Below are 22,333 nucleotides of genomic sequence, written 5' to 3' on the forward strand. Positions count from 1 at the left end.
TTAATATAGAAGGATAAATCATTTCTAAAGTAAATTTCTCTGAAATGAAATAAAACTTTCAGTCAATTTCAAACTGAGAGAAAATAATTAATTTTTAAATTTCTCGGAAACTTAGAGAAGTGCATTACATCGAAATACCTTTAAGATGGGAAAACACTTTACAAAAAAGTGCGTTAAGTTTGCTGCTGATGGCGTGATAACGTTAGATTTTCTCACCGATTTTTATCGTTAATTAAATTTGCATAATACTCAACTCCCGGTAATGGATATTGAGGCATGAAATGATAAAAAGGAAAATATAATTATCAGGTATGTCTACGTGATCGTATTCTTTCTAAAACATAGGGAGGAGAATTAGAGGAAGGTAAGGAGGAAGATGAGGAGAATAATAATACTAAGAAAGGGAAGAAGAAGGAAGAGAACAAAAACAACAAAAACAATTAAAAAAAAGTTCATTTGCATGAAGCAGATGGCGCTTGACCGACATTCTGAAAGCATGAAAGCAAAATTCATTTCGCTAAGTCGTTATCAAACATAATTTCCCAGGGGTAAGACATTCAAGAGGTATACGCTTTCCCCACTCGGAAACGCAGCCTTTGAATAAAATAACTCTTTCAAAAAAATAAATAAAAAAGACTTTTGTCTCATGCAAAATAAACTTTGGGAAATCTGACCCTGAACGGATTGCGGTGACCTTTTCCTTCTCAATTTCTTAATGGGAGTTCAGCTTATATCACTTGTTTGGAATTTGATTCAGATGAGTAATGTATTTGCTTTAATGATACATTTTTTGTATGAAATTGCAGTGTGGGTTTTTGTTGTGTTTGGTTATATGAAAAAAAAAAATTTTTTTCGAGGTTAAATATAGGACAGAATAGAAACATATTGATATTTGTACTCATTCACATAATTATGTATGTTAATATGTTGTCCTCCGCGTATTTCTCTAATGTTAAAATGCTTTTATCTAATCGTTTTTGATAACAGTTGGTGTAACTGAAATTAATCTAGTGTGAAAATTTCAATTCACTTTATACTGAGAGAACATTCACGAGACCGAAAATAAAAGTAAACGGACAGGAAAAACTATATACTATTATCAACGAGAATTTGGAAGAGATCTCAACATCATCTTGATATAAATCTATCAATCATTTTATGGCAAATGCAGTTTACGGGAAATAATTCCAGGAAGAAAGCTATTAAATTTGAAGGTGCTTTAAGCTGTGCCAGCGGCTTAAAGTACCTTCAGATTTAATATTGATGAGAAATAAGAATTTCATAATAAAACTGATGTCACACACGTACAGAGATATAAATAAATCAAAAGATCGCCGAACAAAATTGAACAGCTATTTGGACTGATTGATGTGAAAGGCATAGCCAGCATTTTGACTCTTTCGAAGCCTCAAGGAAGCAAAAAGTCTGAAATTCCACTACTCATGTCTTTCCTGTACTTTATCTTTCACAAATCTCCACATATATTTAGCCTCTATTCTCATAGTTCTAATAGTTCTTATACAAACCCACCTGGGTCTCCCAACTCTTTTGATACATCGAGGGACCCAACCCAGTTGAAGCTATCAAGTACTATTCTCCCCCCAGAACGATCGATCGAACATGCTGACCATCTGTATCCCCCTCTTGATTTTTTCCACACAACCTTCCATTATTTCCTTTATGATATCATTTTCAACTCTGTCATGCCATCTGATTCATAATATTTTTCTTAAGGTTTAATTGTCAGACTGACAAAATCTTTTGATCTTCGCTACCATATCCTGATTTATATCCAATACAAATCATGATAGACAATAATCTTTCTTCTGTATGCAGTTTCATTCTGTTTGGTTACTAAATCTTATTCAGTTTACCCACAGTCTGACAGGCTGTTTTTCAGTCTTCACTCAATTCCAACTCTTGAAAATTTCAACTTCATTAATCCTTTCTCATTACTTCTATTTTTTCTAAACTTTACCTTGAGTCTCATCTCTCTAAAAATCTGATATATTATCGTAAACATTGTGAATTATGTGGTGTTCTACTGTTTACAAAAGCGTAAGCTGCTATTCCAAACAATATCCTACTTTCCTTCAATCACTTTTTCACTATAAAATCCACTAGAAAGGCAAACAGCTAAGATGACATAATGTTATACCTTAGCATCCCCCCACCATTTTACTGAAAATTTACATGGCTCCACCAACATTAACTTCGCAACCACTCCGTTCAAAAATAATTTCACTTAGCTTTCACATTTAACGGGAATACCATAATGAAGACGGACCCTCCATAATATTAGTCTGTGGATGATGGCAAATGTTTTCTTGCAGTCAACAAAAGCCATTAGACAGATTTTTGAAGTCAGTTGACTGCTTGCACAATGTTCTTTAATAGAGATATTGATAAATGTAAGTCCTACCTTTTTTGAAACTAGTTTGTTTATCTCTAAACGTTTTATCTCCTTTATTCCTCAAGCCTATTGAATTAAAGTGTACAAATTATTTTCATAACAACCGATGTTTGTGCAATGACTCTACAGTTACCATATTCCCACAGATCATGTTTTTTTGGCACCTTTGCTATAGCTTCCCGTTCCCAGCCATCAGGACTGTTTCCTCAATCCATATAACAAGCATAAATATATTTAGCACAGCTTTATATACACACACATATATACACACACACACACACACATATATATATATATATATATATATATATATATATATATATATATATATATATATATATATATATATATAAATACAAAAAATACAAAATACAAAACAAAAAAATCTTCCAAAACAGCAAATAAAACCAAAGCAGCCACGCGCTCGAAAAGCACAGCTCAGCCACTCGAATAACAATAACAGCCGAGTAACCCTAGGAAACGCAATCAGTACAGGGGCCATTAACACGCAATGTTAATCCCAGGTAACATGCAGCATCCAAATGAAGCCATTTACAGACCAGGACCTATTTCGTCCCTGCCCGGTTCGGTTTCCCTTGGCATTGTCCAGAATCCTGTTCATCGACAACATCAGCGGACGCCTCCCGTGATATTAGCCAGCGTGCGCCATTAGTTGGTCATCAATCATACAATAGTGGTAATGTGTGCTCACTGGACGCCGGGTGAATGCTAAATAGGGCTTCGGTCATTACAGTCAGGCTGGGTTTCGTTTGTGTATAATTGTCCAAGTTTGTGATCTATATGTCTGTTCTGTGGGTTATAATTTTTCTTCTCGTATGCCTGTTTTGTGGGTTGTAATTTTTTTGAGCGAGGGGTTGAGGGAAGTGACATGCCCTCTTAGTGCTCTTGTTTTTGAACAAACCAGAGCTTCAGTTGTTAATTCTGTCTTCCAGAGGAGTAAATGTCATGTCTGCATGTTTGCTCGATTATGAACATAATGTTTCCTGTCATGTTTGCATGTTTGCTCGTTTATGAACTTAATGTCTCCTTTGTTGACAGTCTGACTTGTGCAGTGGTGTAAATGTCATTTTTGTGTGCTTTTCATATCTGCAAGGTATATGTTCAGTTTCTGTGATTGCCTATCTACTGTGCATAAACTATGCACTGTTTGTACGTGTCTAGTTAGAAAGATACTTTACGGGAGAGCTTTGAATTTCTGCATGTTTGTTCCCAAGGTTCAGTGTTGAGTGAATTCCATTTTCTATTTCCCATTGTATATGGTTACAAAGCATCTGTCAAATGATCCTCCTGATGATTTCTTGAGCCTTTACATCGCTTTGAAAAGATTCACGATGTTTGTTTGTGCTTTAATCGATCATGTTTGGATGTTTTATCAAGCATAACATACACACATTACAAGCAAGTGTCCATCCCTGTCCGCGTTCAATACCTACGTCTCTCTCTCTCTCTCTCTCTCTCTCTCTCTCTCTCTCTCTCTCTCTCTCTCTCTCTCTCTCTCTCCATGTTTTGATACCTTCTCAGCCAATTTTCATGTTCAATATCCGGGGCCCCCTCCTCTCTCTCTCTCTCTCTCTCTCTCTCTCTCTCTCTCTCTCTCTCTCTCTCTCCTCCCTGTTTTGATACTTTCTGATAACATATAGATGCTTTCTCACTTATAACATATACATAAATTATACCCAAGACTCCATGTATTCCCACGTTCAATACCCGCGTCTCTCTCTCTCTCTCTCTCTCTCTCTCTCTCTCTCTCTCTCTCTCTCTCTCTCTCTCTCTCTCTCTCCATTACAAGTAATCCATAATAACTCAACCGCTTCATCACCAGACATAAAATCCGCCCAACGCAAATAGAAAGAAAATGACATCGCAAAAGGATTCGAGACATAAATTTTCTCTTAATAGGATATTCTCAGTGATACCGCAAACCCGTCTTCTCCATTTTTCTTCTCATATCGGACGAACTCACGACTTACAGGAAATATTACCGTATTCTATTTCACTCGCTGAATGCGCAGTATGAAGTTTTAAAACTGTATACTTTCACACACACACACAGACACACATGTACGTATATATGTACCCACACAAACACACATATATATATATATATATATATATATATATATATATATATATATATATATAAATAAATATGAATATATATATATATATATATATATATATATATATATATATATATATATATATATACACACATACATATATATATATATATATAATATATAAATATATATATATATATATATATATATATATATATATATATATATATATATATATATATATATATATATATATATATATATATATATATTTTTTCACCATGCATTATTTTAAACTCTTCATGAGATAAAAGCTTCTGGTCTCTCAGACAAGTCTTTAGAAGTGAGGCTGCTAACCTCACACCCATTTGCTTTAATGCAGAACTGTGAAAGAATCTATGTCTATCCCCACCATACATTCAGTCCATATATATGTGTGTATGCATATATATATATATATATATATATATATATATATATATATATATATATATATATATATATATATATATATATATGGTCACAGAAACCATGTGTGGTGCAACGCCCTGCTCAAGTTTGATAAATCCGTGAACAGCTACCACCCCACTAGTCCACTAGCCTGTACTTGGGTACCAGCGCCTGCTGGGGTCAAGAAAAAATATGTTAAGGGCCTTGCAACCTCATCCCTAAAAAAACAGAGGCTTGTACCTTTCCAAAGGGACCCTCTTCAAAAAAAGGGAAAAAAGCCTATGGCATGCCAAACTCAACAGAGGCTTCAGACATCCAGACTCGTACCGAACGAGAACTGAACTCGACATAGTAATTAAAGGAGAAGGGCTACGCGAGAGAAAATAACGTGAATTATTCATGTCCTCATTCTTGGATCTCTCTCTCTCTCTCTCTCTCTCAACTGAACCCACCCTCACATATCCTACTTCCCTCCAGCTAAAAGAAAAATATGAAGAGAAAAGATAGGAACGTGAGCTCTTCAAAAATTCATAGGAAAATCAGTCTGTCTGTTCAGCCTGAATGTAAATTTTATTGATCAAGAACACCTTCGAAGGCTCATCTTCTCTCTCTCTCTCTCTCTCTCTCTCTCTCTCTCTCTCTCTCTCTCTCTACAACTCGATTCTCTCTCTCTCTCTCTCCTCTCTCTCTCTCTCTCTCTCTCATAAATCAGCCTTGCTGGCCTCAAACGCTCATTCTGTCTCTCATAACAAATCTCTTTCCTCTCTGAAAACCGGTGTGATAAAAGAAGCAATGCTTTCTCTTACCCATTTAATTCTCGCCCCTCTCTCTCTCTCTCTCTCTCTCTCTCTCTCTCTCTCTCTCTCTCTCTCTCTCTCTCTCTCATTAAGTTTTCATACTTTCTCACGCATAACATAAACAAATTACAACCAAGAGTCTATCTCTGTCCACGTACAAGACCACGTTCAAGAGCCGAGTCTCTCTCTCTCTCTCTCTCTCTCTCTCTCTCTCTCTCTCTCTCTCTCTCTCTCTCTCTCTCTCTCCCCTACGACACAGACCTCCCATGTATGGTAATTTCACAGCGATGTTCACGAGATTAACACGGCTACGACACCCCTGTTAACACATCACTCACACGCCTTCTTAGATCAGGAGGTTAATAGGACCCGTTCAACCGCATGCAGCAGGGACACGACAGGGAAGGACCGCTGGAATGGGTTGCTAGGAAGTACTTGGATCCTTGGGTGCATAGGGAGTCCGTGGGTCCATAGGGAGTCCTTGGGTCCATAGGGAGTCCTTCAGTCCATAGGGAGTCCTTCAGTCCATAGGGAGTTCTTGGGTCCATAGGGAGTCCTTGGATCCATAGTGAGTCCTTGGGTCCATAGGGAGTCCTTGGGTCAATAGGGAGTCCTTGGGTTTATAGGGAATCTTGGGTCCATAAGGAGTCGTTGGGTCCACAAGGAACCCTTAGGTTTATGGGGAGTCCATGGGTCCAGTAGGAATCCTTGGGTCCATGGGGAGTCTACGGGGAGGGTTCCATAGAGATTCCTTGGGTCCTCATATTTTTTAATGCAAGAAAAGTAAGATGGTGACATGTCACGAAAACAGCAAATGGTCTGCCATTTCTTCCCCATTCTGCTACACTTCATTTCCGTGTTTTCCTTTATTTAATCACTCTTCATCACATTTTCTCGTTTTCCTTTATTTAGTCATTCTTTATATCATTTTCTCGTTTTCCTATATTCAGTTATTATCACATTTTCGTGTGTTCCTATATTCAGTCATTCTTTATTCCATTTTCTCGTTTTCCTTTCCTTAGTCGTTATCATCCTCCCCTCTTTCTGCTGCTTTTACCACATCTCAGCTCCTCGCTTCCCCTCGTTTCAATTATTTCTATATACTTATTACAATATAGTTATCTTCCCCTCTCTCGGCTTGATGACTTGGCTGATCTATTTCATCCAATTCACGTTAAAAGATATATCGTGGATTGGGACATCACGTGGAAAGGGTGAAAAGAAATGTTAATACAACAAACGTTTCATCAAGCTTCAACAAAGCGTAGGTTTCCGGGTTCTGGCAGAAGTAAACAAAAATAAATATACATGGCCACTTACGCGGTGATAAAGATCAAACAACAAAGACAAAGATAATAACGGCTATGTGCATCTTTTTCTTTGCTTCAGTATCACAGTCTTGAGATTTTTACCCCTCTCTCTCTCTCTCTCTCTCTCTCTTTATATATATATATATATATATATATATATATATATATATATATCCATTTATATATACATATATATCTATCTATATATATATTTATATATATATATATATATATATATATATATATATATATATATATATATATATATATATATATGATATAAGAAGGCTCATAAAACACTATTTAAACGTTGAAACCATATATTTCGGGCACTTGCTCCTGTGCCCCTGTTCACGGGTAGAATATGGACAGATGAAATGTTACAAGGCACAGAAGCAAGTGCCCGAAATATATGGTTTCAACGTTTAAATAGTGTTTTATGGGCCTTCTTATATTCATATTACACTGTAGTATTACAGGAAAAGACATTCATATATATATATATATATATATATATATATATATATATATATATATATATATATATATATATATATACCACAGAACACAGATTTAGAATTTCACCCGAAAACCTCAACTCTCTTGAAGACTGAGACGCGACACAGAGAGAAGAGAGAGAGAGAGAGAGAGAGAGAGAAACTCATCATAAGTGAAACGCCACAGGGTCAAACGAGGGAAGGAGAACCTTTCCACACAGAAGGAAATATAAAGCAAAGAACTTTTTCCAGATCCGAGGGAATTATTTCCCTCGGGGGCGACGCTGGAAACGACAAAGGAAACCAGTCATTAATCTGGCAGGTTATAAATGGAAGGAAATCGCGTGTTGGACTTGGGACCGAGGGGGAGGGGGTGAGGAGGGGGAAGGGGACGGGGAGGGGGAGGGAGGTCTGAGCGTGTGGAAAGCGTAGCAAGAGACAGGTGAAGTAAGCGATAACATAAATGTAGAAGGTTGCGAGTATCAGGCTTCATATACGAAAGGAAAGAACTTCCTGGTCGCCTTCGTCGAGGGGTTTCGAGACATGCAGTACAGACACACACAAGCATACACTCGCACATGCATACAAATATATATACAGTATATATATATATATATATATATATATATATATATATATATATATATATATATATATATATATATATATATATATATATATATTATATATATATATATATATATATATAGTGTGTGTGTATGTATAATATAAATATTATGAATATATATATATATATAAAATATAATATTTATTTATTCATTTATTCATAAGATGTATATATATATGTACCCTTTAACAATGTATATTATATGATTACAAAACACAAAAAAGTAAGGAACACATAAATAAACATCTATAACGTACTAAACTTGATTTAGTTAATGTGCATATAAACATATATCATAAATGTGGACACTTTATACATTTTACATCATATGTTACAAACACAACACGAATACACATCCACATTTACAACATATTAAACACTTCAATCCTGCATATAAACATATACCACGAAATATGAAATGCGGCAATTTAAAACATACAATTTTGCCAATAAAAAAATACTGGTAAATGGAACTTGACACGTTGTTGTCAAGTAACCAACGTGGTGTTAGGAATCCGGGATTAAAACTGCAAAACAAGTTGATGTGCTGTGTAACTTAAATATGCAAAACAAACCGGGCGGAAGACAACTGCCAACAGAAACTGAAACACTAAAACAGAAAGCTTGGTGTTTTAAAGGTTCTTCACGCACAGCAATTATTATTTTGTTCCCAAAACGCAGCCAGTGACCTTGGAAGTAGCGGATGACCTTGAAAGTAGCATGCGATTCAAAAGCAACATGCAACCTTGAGAACATTATGCGACCTTGAAAGTAACTTGCGACCTAGAAAGTAGCATGAGACCTTGTAAGTAAAGAGCAACCTTGAAAGTAGCATGCGATCTTGAGAGAAGCATGTGACCTTGAAAATAGCGCGCTACCTTGGAAGTAGCATGTGACCTTGAAATTTGCATGCGACCTTGAAAGTAGTATGCAACCTTGAAAGTAGCATGTGAACTTGAAAGTTGTACGCGACCTTGAAATTAGCGAGGGAAGATAAAGATCATGCGAGCACGACGTCATGCATTCACAAAATGGACTGTGGAGCCATGAGTGGCAGCTTAAATTTACAAGATGACGTAAATTTACGGTAAAATTGGGTGACGATGATGGGAGAATGGAAAGGCTGGCTGATTAAACGCAAAAAGAGAGATTCGCTGCCTAAGCAGAGCGCAATGATTAAAGCAGTATATCTGAGAATAATAAAAGTACAGAGAAAAATAAGTATTATTGATTAAAAATGTTAGTTTAGGCGGACAAAACAAAATAACAGGTACTTTTGAATGTGAACTAGGTGGAAGGACTTACTGAATAACAATAAAATAAAATAAAAATATATCTTTAAACATGAATTAGAATTGATAACTAATTTAATTAAAATAAGAATAAAATAAAAATATATTTTTAAGCATGAACTAGATGGGAGAACTTACTATCTTACTTTAAAAACTAAATTAAATCAAAAGAAATCGGACAGGCTAAAGAGATTAAATCTATATTATGGTGGAGAATTCTGAGTACGGTATCAATGAGCTTGAAAAGGAAAAAGCAGAAACTCGGTCAGCGAGTACAGATTGAGGCTGAAAAACGAAGAGAGATGACAGGGGCGAGGCTTCAGGTCTGGTACAAACGTGGCAGACTCACGCGAGGGAAATGAGAAAAATTAGATGAATTAAAAGGTTGGGAGAACAGGGCTTAAGAATTGCTGGATTTATGGAGTTGTGGAAGAGCCAAATGAATAAGGAAAGGAGTAATGACGTACCGTTGGAGTTATGGATAGAATATTATATGACACAGAGGTTTTTCCTTTACCCGAGAATTATTTAACATCTTGTGTTTTTTTTTTCTGACGACACGCACCAGGACGATTTTTGTATTTAAAAAAAAAAAAAGGCTAAGATGTGCAAATGTTTAGTGTACATCTAAAATACACCTTCAAAAAATATTGACTTGGGTAACTACGTCAACAAAAGTCTAAGAAATTATCTTAAATATTTCTGACAACTTTGTAATAGTTTACGTAAAAATATCATAAAAAAATGTTTTCTTGTTCTTAAATTTCATTACCCCATTCTCCCGTTCCCTAACTTTTATTTCTGCTTCCTAATGTATTTCTTTCACCGCGTTAGGCTTAATCATTTTCTCTTTTCCGTACTTTGTTTCTGTACTTCACTTCTGTTTGCCGAGTGCCCTAAGTTCACCAATCTGCTATCCGAGGTTAATTGGAGCTAAGGTTAATTACCCAATGATAAGTACTACAAGAAAAGTATCCTCGGATAGCTCCGGCTAATGACGGCTCGCCAGCACCGTTAATCACCTGCAAAGACCTCTCTTCTCTTCTGACCTCTTCCCATGGCGGGTCCACAATCGCTAACACATCATTAGTATTTCGGCGAAATGTGACGTTAAAGAGAGGCGTCTGCCGTCATTAGCGTGTGAGGAAATAAAAATCTAAAGCCTTAATTACGCCCAGCTATGAAAAAGGTATGAAAAAAACTAAGCAACGTGGAATTGGAATATGGGATTTAGGCCAAAATCCAAGCTCTGGGACACATAAGGTCATTCATGCTGAAAGGGAAATTGACAGTAAGAAGGTTTGAAAAGTTTAACAGGAGGAAAGCCTGGAAGTTGCACACTGAAGCAATTATTAGAGTGTGTGGACAGTCAGGTGGAAGAGAATGTGAACGGAGGCACAGAAACAGGAATGAAAGAGGTTGCAGCTAGGACTAAGCAATGTTGGATCTATACAACAAATTAAGCAAACAGTGAACGAACTTAGAAACAAATTAAAAACGAAAGAAAGGAGTACAACTGAGCATAATATTACCTAACTCCTAACAAAAAAGCTATGCACTCATTAAACGAAATCGTAAATTGATGGGCGATTAACCTCACTAATTACTGAGTTCGGGATCCCTGACACCTTCCACTTTTTCCTAATGGTTTCAAAGGTATTAAATTCTATTTATAATACATTATTGACGTTTATTATTACTTGCCATTTATATTTCTTCACAAATTAAGCAGTTTCTCTTAACCTGATATATTACTGGTTTAAAAATGTTCTCTCGCATTTAATGCTTTTGTGTCATTAGTTTAGATAAGTTCATTACATAATAAACTGACATCACATCATCAAAGGTCAACGAAGTTGGTTTTTTATTAATTTTATCTACATATTTATTTGTAAGCTTTCTTTCAGTCCAACAAACCTCATTCTGCTGATTCACTCCGTAGTTAAGCAACATGGGTTTGTACTTCATATAAAATTTTAACCTTTCTTTTGTCATAACTTTTTGCAATCACTTCTGGTTTCTTTTATATTTATTTCTTCCCGCACTTACCAAATACCTTACTACAATTCTTTTCTCATTATCTAACTGTTAAGTTTCATTATTTTATTATTTATTTTTTCCTTTTTTGATAAGTGATATCTTCTTTCTATATTTCCATTACCTTCTGATACTTCTTTTCAATGAACACCATATTCTTTGGAAGCTTGTATTTCAAGTCAATGGCACCTGTGGGCTTCTTCCATATGAATAGGGTACATCGTCTGAATAATAATAATAATAATAATAAAAATAATAATAATAATAATAATAATAATAATAATAATAATAATAATAATAATAATAATAATAATAATAATAATAATAATAATAATTAGTTAAAAAATGCTCATAGTAGCATGAGTCTTAAAATGGAGACGCAAATCCAGTCATGTATATGTGCATATACATAACTGTGGACATGCTTCTCCAATAATATTAACATTATTACCCAAAACATGAACCCTATCCACATGGAACAAGCCCACAGGGGCCACTGACTCGAAATTCGGACTTCCAGATAATATGGTGTTCATTAGGAAGAAGTTTACGTCAAAGTAGACAACTGACACTGACACTTCATCCTGACCATTGTCATTCTTTCCTCATCATTCAGTTCTCATCCAAAATACATAATCGAATCAGACGTCTGTAACGTGTCAGCTTACCTGTCAATTCATCAATAAACGATTCAGTTCGCTCAACCAGTTCGCAAAGGAACTGACGTGAATGTGAGGAATAAATGATACGACTCTTCATTTGATTATGCAACACCTCTCTCTCTCTCTCTCTCTCTCTCTCTCTCTCTCTCTCTCTCTCTCTCTCTCTCTCTCTGTGTGTGTGTGTGTGTGTGTGTGTGTGTGAACGTGACTGTTTCAGTGGACGCATGTTAAGTGTGAGCATAAAATTCTCTCTCTCATCTCTGCAGAAACTCTCTCTCTCTCTCTCTCTCTCTCTCTCTCTCTCTCTCTCTCTCTCTCTCTCTCTCTCTCTCTCAGTGTGAGTTCATATTAACTTCATCGGACGTTGCAAAAGTTTTAGTAATTTAAGACTACCAATTTTTCAGATCAGCAAGAATTAAAAATCCAAACAAGCACAGAGAGAGAGAGAGAGAGAGAGAGAGAGAGAGAGAGAGAGAGAGAGAGAGAGAGAGAGAGAAGGGGGAGGGTGGGGGGAAGCGAAGCAGGAAAACTTTCAGGTTGGATTAGAAATTTAAATGTGATTTCATATTCAGCTGCGGAATCAAATTTGACAGGACCCAAGTTTCACGCCACATAAGTCTTTTACTTCAGAATATATTTGATTTCGGTTTAAAGTTATATTAGTTAGCAGAGCAAATAGTTCTGCTATTCATTGTCAGTATTGTAGCTAACTTCAACTGTCTTTATTATTATTATTATTATTATTATTATTATTATTATTATTATTAAAATTATTAAAAAGAATCTAAAATCTTTTTAAAAATTTTCGTTCAATGATAAGTATGAAATGTTCACTTTTTTATTTTTATCACATGGAGCAGGATTTTTATACATAAACTTGATTATTATTATTATTATTATTATTATTATTATTATTATTATTATTATTATTATTATTATTATTATTATTATAATAAAAGAACCTAGAACTTTTTAGAATTTAAATTTATAGCTAATTAAAAAAAATCAACATAATTTTATCAAATGGAGGATGACTAAACTATAAACTTTATTTCTGGACTTTTGACAGACAGTACTGCTGACTGCTGTCATCTCGAAAAAATAATCTTAAACGAGACAAATCCTCTCTTGAAAAAGAAAGATAGAAAAACGCATATATTTAAACCTAAAAGAGTTATGCAGTTAATGATGACCTCTTAAGTTGTAAAATTTCTAACAACAGGCAAATTTGTTGAATATATCAGCACATAACGCTAAAGAAATAACACTAATCATATACCAGACGTATATTCTTTGTATTTATTTGTCAATGCAATAGAAACATCAACAAATTCACATTCACTATTAATTCACAAACACACATACTGGTATGAATGCATAAATACATACACACATACATACATATTAACATTAATGCACAAATATCGCTTAAGATCGAATTCACTATACCTTGGGAATAAGTTACGCCCAAAAGGAATTAAAACTGATAGGTGCATCTGCCCCGGCCAGGAATCGATCCTGACCAATGGTTAAGATACAGTGATAAACGGTCAAGACCATTCGGCTATCAAGATAGCCGGATGATCTATAACTATTACTTGATATTTGTGGATTAGTATTTGAGAAAAAAATTTTTGTAAGCGAAAAAAGGGCAAAATATCATGAATATATATATATATATATATATATATATATATATATATATATATATATATATATATATATATATATATTGTATATATGTATATACTGTATATGCATATATATATGTGTTTACATATTATATTGTATATATATATATATATATATATATATATATATATATACTCGTATATATATATATATATATATATATATAGATAGATAGATAGATAGATAGATACAAACAACAGACAGATAAACAGACCAAAGACACAGAGAGAGAGAGAGAGAGAGAGAGAGAGAGAAGGAATCTAATCAAACTAAACTCACCTCCAAGTGCCCAGGCAAGACCTGTCCTCGTGTTTGGGCGCCGTGGTGATGACGATGGTCTTGGGCTTGTTCATCGTCATCACCTGCGAGTGGTGATGAATCATGGAGCCGAAATCTCCTCCACCGCCGTACTGGCGGTGAGGATCGGCTAGGTACCCTCCAGAGAGAGGGGGAGGGGGAGGGGGGAAGCGGTCTCTGGCGAAGGGATCAATGGCTGTGGTGGGGGGTTTCTGGAGGACTCCAAAAGTTTCCCCAAGGTTCCCGAAGGCCTGGCTGGGTGGGTGGCCCTTGTTGCTTAAGCCTAAGGGCTTCCTCGAGGCGTAATTGTTTGCAGTGTCCCTCTTTCGAGTTGTTTGTTAGTTTTGTTTGTTGTCCTTTTTTGATTCTCTCAGTTTTTTTTTCTTTTTTGCCCCTTGGCGTTGAGACTGAAACTGAATCCTTTCTTTCAAGTGTTCATATATTCAATCACGAAAAGACAGTTCCGGTAAATCTTGACCTGATAGTCTCTTGAGGAATCTTACCTTTTCAATCTCAGCCAGCTAACAATTTCCCAAATGTTATTATTTATTTACTATTTATTATTTATCGTTTATAAACAGAATTTTTAAAAGTCGTTTTGCCGAGTGTTCTTCACACAGTAAGATCTAGTCACGAGCCGTTTGTACAAGAGACAGATTTTTATTTTCTATTATTTACTTTTTATCGATTGTACACCAAATTTTAAACACCGTTTCGTTGAGTGGTATCCAGATAGTTTGATCTGGTCGAGAGTAATTTACTGTTTACTTTCCATCAATTATAAACCAAATTTAAAACGTCGTTCTGTTGAGTGTTCTCCAAACAGCCAGATCTCGTCGAGAGTTGGATTCACAAGAGACACATCTCAGATCTCCTTTCCAGGTGAGTGGCCCTCTTCAAGAGAGTTCGTTTTCAACAGGTGGCCTCACGAGAAAGAAACAGAACAAAGTTTCTGTAGCAGGAGCGTCCTCAGTTGATCTTCAATGGACTGTCGAAAGGGCGCTTAAACATCCCCGTATTCGGTAACAGATAATTATCCTGCGTTTTCGATAAGGATGATGTACAGTACTTACAGCTATTCTCTACAGTAAATTCTGATATGGTTTCTCTCCTGCTGATGATAACAAATGTTTTCTTAAATATCACATGAAATCTGATGGTTTCCACATATGATGCAGTTACAGTAAATTGATATATATCATCACTAATTAATTGTATATATATATATATATACACACATACATATATATATATATATATATATATATATATATATATATATATATATATATTGACAAGACAGTAAAGTTTACAGTGTGAGATGAACAATTTCACTTCGCCATTTACAAATCTGCAATTTTACACGTACATACATCCACGCATAACTATACTCGTCAATAATACACGATGAATGTACACACACACACACACACATATATATATATATATTATATGTATGTGTGTGTGCATGTATTTTTTAATAGTCATAGTGACCTCTACAATTATCGATTTGTTTTACACTTTATTTCGGTATGCTTGTTCCGGCAATCCAATAAACCACTGGAAGGTAAAAGAAGAATTTTCCTTCTTGCATGGCTGCAATCCGACTATGCTCTCGTGCGTTGGTTCGAATGAACGTTTATATTCCATTCGGATATAAACATTTACTTATCAATAAAAATAACATTAATCAGTAGTCAGTCATAAAATAATGAATTACATTAATATTATTACAGCTATCATCAAAAAACCTTTTGTCAAATGCAGTAATTCACCAGTAAGGGTAATAGTAATCATTACTATCAGCTATATAAAATGAATTATAAATATTACTACAGTTATCATTAAAGAACCCTTCTGTGAAAAGATGCCTTCCCAGCAACATGCCTATCAAAACAGTCACAGAAACATTAGATCAAGCCCTCTAAAATTTCTCAGCCTTTTCAAAAAGTTTTACGCGAACCAAAATGAATCCAGAAGTTTTTGCATATTCTCGCGAGACGGAAAAAATAGAAAGACAGAGAAGTAGTGAAGTGAAAGAACTGGAAAATTTGCTGTTTTACCCCCTGCCTCCCACCACCCAAAAAAAGGAGAAAGGACCCTTGCAAATAAAAGCTACAACCATAAACTCGTGAGGATATCCAGGCCGTCACCTCAAATTGTTTTGAGAAGTGGAATAAAATAGCCAAAGGAGAATGTCTAAAAAAGAGACTGGAGAGGTATATGTATAAAGTATAAAAAAAGGAGTTACGTTTAAATGATAAAAAAGAGTAAACACGCAAACGTATAAAAAAACTACAATTTATGCACCCACCAATCAACAGAATTGATTGGTGAATGTACTGAAGACAGAATAATACCAATGGTTGCTTTTCGTCCGTAGTTACTGAATATGGTCTCAGAATTAACTTTCTCTATACTGACAATAAACTTATGAAATATGATTAACTATTTAGGAAAATATGAAAATGTGAAAGTTGGCAAAGAAACAACAAATAAAAAATAAAGAAAAAGCGGAGGCCTTTTCGCTGGACCAAACCTAAACCTGAAATGAGGTCATTAAATGTAGGTCACCTTTGAATTAAATCGGGTCACCCACAACATAGGAAGAAACCGATCGCCTGAACAGAGTAATGACTAAAAAAACCTCTAAAATCACAAATATGGAAACACGCCAGCGTATTTGATTAATAAAATAATCACGTATATATCTGATAACTTTTTCCCAGAAAGGACGATCTGACTTCATTCACTGATCTTCTAGTTAAAGACGACCCCTTATCAAGTGCCTCATTAATCCTTACATTTTCCTCCGTATTTTGGGGGCCATTGAGAACTTGACGCATAATAGGCAGACGACGAAAGCGGCAGTTGGCAGGAAAAAGACGTTCTCTGAAGAAAGGGAATCTTGAGATTTTCGTCGGGCAGAAAAAGATTTTTGTGCTTTTAAAGGTGCTGCTCTCATAAACACACATATATTTATATATATATATATATATATATATATATATATATATATATATATATATATATATATATATATATATATATATATATATATATATATATATATATATATATATATATATATACTATATACATACATATATATATATACACACACAAACATAGACAGAGACACATATACTTAAGGCATTGATATGCAACCGAGCCTATTGAGAACTGAGAGAGTAATTATTAAAGATATTATTATATATCAGAAACTTCTGGTTGAGGTAATAGAGGAATCACCCAGAATAACTAGCTCTTGAGTTTACAATGAAATAAAACGCGTAGGAAAAGGGACACTTATGCTTGATGTATGAACGAGGCAATAATACAAAATCTGGCATTTGTTTATATAGCAAGGTTTAAAGAAACAGCCACAGCAATTATTCGACAAAGATTAAAAAGTTGAGCTACGACCACCAAGAAATTGTTTCTCGCCGAGTTGATTAGAAAACGATGACCTTTCTCATCAACGTAGACCTAATTTTCAATTTATAATGATTTTATTCACTGATACATAACGGCCTTATTATAATAGTAAATCTATGACGTTTAAAAAGTTATTTACTATTGGAATGTGAAAGCGAATCTGTATGATATACAAAGTTTTTCTCGTTTAATTTCACACATACATTTTAGTTTTCTGTAAAAGAAAACTATTGAGATGGCTTTGTCAGTCCGTCCGCATTTCTTCTGTCAGCACTTTTTCTGTCCGTAATTTTTCTGTCCGGCCTCAGATCTTAAAAATTACTGAGGCTAGAGGGCTGCAAATTGGTATGTTGATCAGCCACACTCCAATTATCAAACATACCAAATTGCAGCCCTCTGGCCTCAGCAGTTTTTATTTTATTTAAGGTTAGAGTCATCCATGATCGTGCGTCTGGCAACGGTTTAGGACAGGCCACGACTGGGCCGTGGCTGAAAGTTTCATGGGCCTCGGCTCATACAGCATTATAGGCTGTACAGAAAACTTCCGCAGGCCAAGATTCCTCGGGAAAAGCCTGAAAGGTTCAGCTTGCAAGCGGATAAACTTCAACAAGGCCTACCGGCGACATCTACAGACTCTATTCAAGCTTTGTGGGAGAATTTTTCCATGTTCTTGGTAGGAGTTAGCGGGACCCTGCAGATACATTTGTTAAATGGTACATTCAATGACAGATTTGAACTCACACACATTACTGCTGCCAGTTCAGCCTGCATTTCATGTCGTTTTATTTCATGTGTTAAAGATATACATACATACTTACAAATATACACATACACTCACATGTGTATATATATGTGTATGTGTGTATGTACAGATTTATGTTTATATATATTTATTATACACACACACATATATATATGTGTGTATATATATATATATATATATATATATATATATATATATATATATATATGCATGCAATTCAGAACTAGATAGAGACTTTCACTTAGTAAAAATCAAAGTAATTCTGTTTTATGCTTCATTACAGAGTTACTGAATATGGAAATGAAAGCTGTAAGACAGAATACTCTTCTAGAACACCAAAGTAAAAGTAACTCATACCACAATACAACTACCGAATAAAACAGCAGGGCAACTGAATATAGTTTTAGGGGGTACCGAAGATGATGAGACATCTACCAAATACTGCAATATATCTAAGGAATAGAATGAACAGAACTGATACCATGATACATTTACCAAATATCAAAATAGTCACGGTTACCATAATACTGCTACCGAATGCTACAGTAAAGCTACAGAATACAGTGATACAGCTACCGAATACCAGATAAATGTTACTGATTATCACAATAACACTAATGGATAAGCAAGACTAAGGTTACCGAAAACCGGAGTAATGCTACCAACCATTGCATTCCCTCAACTGAATATCTGAAGTAACGTTACCGAATACCGCCACAGATCTACCGAATACCGGCATTGCAAAGCCTCCGTGCAACATGTCCCCTCGGAAGCCAGTGTCACCTCTAGTCCTTTTTACCCCTCTTTTTTTCTTTGGTAGCTGGGCCATCCCCTCTCATAATCCTTTAACACTTCCCCTCTCACTTCTCTCTCTCGACTTTCCTCAGTTTATTGCGATGGGGCTGTCAATATGCGACCCCCTCCCCCCTCCCCTCAGCCTTCTCCAACATCCCCCGGGGGCGTGGGGGCTCCCAATCCCCCTAAGCTGTCATTCTCGTTCGCGTTTTCACGTGAATAAAGATCAAGCAAGGTCGGCTTTTTGTCAGTGATTTTGGGGGTAACCGTCGTTGAGTGATTTAGATTAAGGCAAAATTTAACAATAGATATATAATAGAAAAACACAAATACACACACATATATACATATATATAGCCCACATACATAAAGATACATACCTTACATAATGACCCTACACATATTATATACACATGTATATATTATATATGCTAATATATCTTCATGTATGTATGTGTATGTATGTATATATATATATATATATATATATATATATATATATATTTCTTCTTTAACATACTTTTATTCCCATTTGTATGGGAATTTTATTTTTTTTTGGCATGCTTTGATATTTTTGGTTGGCTGGGTAGACCTGTGGTCTCATATATATATATATATATATATATAAACAATATATATGCAACATATATATATATATATATATAAACAATGCTTTTAACCCACTGCAATATTACTAGTCCCAAAACTTAATTGCGAGTTTTCCACTAACCTAATACTAACATCCATTCAGCCTTACCCATTGCACCTTTCACCTTTCCGTGGGTCACTGACCCTTCACCTACCTACCTACCTACCTACCTTTCCTACGTCCCTGCCTTTAACCTATGTGTGTAACCTTTCGAGAATAATAATGCCTCTTCTTCCATCGCCTTTAACCTTTTCGCATCACCCGTAACCTATCCCCTTCCCCCTTAATCTAGGCGTTTTTAACCTTAACTGTAAGCCTACGGGGGATTCGGAATCTCTTTCTGTAATCACTGTAACCAACGTGAGGATCGAGCTTGGAAATGGCAGATATGCTTCTAAATTGGAAAGTTCCAAATGTCGAATGTCAAAACTGAGTGTCTCTACTCGTAATACAACCCGCGACTAATTATCTATAATTACATATCATACATGATGACATTCCGAGATTTATTCGATCTAGTGGAACAGACTCACAGGGCTGACCAATGAATTGCTTCCAAATATTGTGTTCATTTGTTAAAATTGCAGAAGATAGGAAATACAAAAAAGAAGATTGCAATTAAAAACAAAGATGTAAAATCTTACAAATTAATAAATAAATAGATAAAATATAAGTGATCAATTATTATTGACTATAATGTTCAAATTATTCTATAATTATTATAGTAATAGAATAACTTTGAATCAAAATCGATTTAACCACATGAAATTTTTGCCAGAATTTTTTCTTGTTCAAAATGACAAAACTCATAAAATCTAAAATGTTTTACGCGAGATTAAAATGAAACATTTAACGGTAGATTAAAATAAATTACGGATAGCCTCGCCAGAATTTCATGGAAATTGAATAACTCTCGTAAAGGTTACTTGGGGTTAATAATTCACTAACTCAGCTTCCAAACGCATAAACAATTAAAACGAAGCGGCTTTTTTTCAAGGAGTATAATCTTTTCAATATATCAAATCTTACATATAGGATAACTGTAAGCTTGCCTAGACGTATCATCTAGGAAAAGAACAATCATTCTATTTTCCTGTTCACATCATCACTTAACTAAAGAACAATTAAAAAAAACCCAAGGTTAAATAGCTAGTAGGTCTGTACCTACAAAATACCTTAGACAGAAATAAACCATCTTCCTTACTCTTTCTCCTAGCATCATTTAATAACAAAACAACATGAGACCACGAGAGCAACCCGGCAGTCTATTCTCCTGGGGGATCATATTTCATTTCGTAAACCGGCTTGGGGAAAGCCCCCACCCCCCGCTCCCCATCCCCCACCCCTCTCTTATATTTCAACATTCGTCTTCATTAAGGACTGAAGTAGACCCTAAAGTCGACTTTTCCTCTAATTGTTTACTGTCAAAAGTCTTCAGAAAACGTACCAACGAGAACTCTGACAATACAACAATTCTCGGTGATATTCTTTTTTATCCTCTTTTCAGAATTTGCATAAATAAACCGTCTTATGAAATTACCTTGATGTGAAGCCAACACTTTTCATTTTCATGATGATGAAATGATTCAGAAAATTTTCAGGAAACAATACAATAACAAACATTATTTCAGAAAGTTTCCATTTTTTTGCTCAACATTCCAATCGTGCTGGTTTCCCTAGGACCCATTAATTGGTAGGTTATGTAATATACAAATACATTTGTGCATAAAAACACAAGTAGCTACAGCTTCAAGTAACGCCATGAATAACAAACAACAATAAAAGTACGTGATCTCTCTCTCTCTCTCTTCATCTTTTTGTTTTGTCTCTTGAGTGTCTGGTCTTCAAACATTTCTGATTCTGTCTGACTTCTACAATAAATTCATTAAATCCCACAGCATTGAGGTGCTAACAAAAAAAAAAAAAAGAATATTTATGAACTAACGAATAAAAAGCCAACCAAGTTCCCCTCCCAAAGAAAGGGGTGGTGGAAGGAGAAAGAAAAAAAAAAGGACAGATAATTAACAATTGGTTACTTCATTTTAATACTTGTAAGTAACTTTTCAAAGAGCAATTCACCACTGTCAGTGACCAGTGAATTTCCTCCGAGATATTTGATCTAGTCTTAACTCGCCTTCAAACTTCATCAGACGTCAATCAAGCTCTCCTCATACCTGGACCAACTTCCTCCCGGTACAAAAGAAGTTAATTAAATTCTAATAAAAAAAAAAAAGGAATTTTCTTAAGTCCTGAAAATGACGTCGTGTTCTCAAAATACCTGAATGAAAACTGATGATTTTACACTATGATCTATGAATTCTATTCAGTTCAATATTAAGTTCTCCATGACTAAAACAAGTTTATTTTATTGCAGTACAAAAATCAGACTGACTTGTCTATAGTAACTCTTGAATCAAATAAGCGTACTCTATACATGAATTCTATTAAGGATAATGCCTGAATTACTTCTCTGAAGCAAATTGTTTTCTCTCTTTAATTCATATACTCATGATATTCTTCACGCAACAATTC

At 35.0% G+C, this 22,333-nt stretch overlaps 1 protein-coding gene across 7 annotated transcripts in view; it reads right to left on the reverse strand.

Annotated features, from left to right (window-relative positions):
* LOC136833372 (solute carrier family 35 member F2-like) overlaps nucleotides 1–22,333 on the reverse strand; it is a 368,950-nt gene that overhangs the window by 337,558 nt on the left and 9,059 nt on the right. For all 7 annotated transcript variants that reach the window (XM_067095422.1, XM_067095425.1, XM_067095428.1 and 4 more), the window contains exon 2: nucleotides 14,139–15,270. In XM_067095422.1, the coding sequence (XP_066951523.1) occupies nucleotides 14,139–14,242 (104 nt within the window). In that variant the 5' untranslated portion in view covers nucleotides 14,243–15,270. The remainder of the gene's footprint in view (nucleotides 1–14,138; nucleotides 15,271–22,333) is intronic.

This window comes from Macrobrachium rosenbergii, chromosome 51, assembly GCF_040412425.1.
Source record: "Macrobrachium rosenbergii isolate ZJJX-2024 chromosome 51, ASM4041242v1, whole genome shotgun sequence".
Lineage (NCBI taxonomy): Eukaryota > Metazoa > Arthropoda > Malacostraca > Decapoda > Palaemonidae > Macrobrachium > Macrobrachium rosenbergii.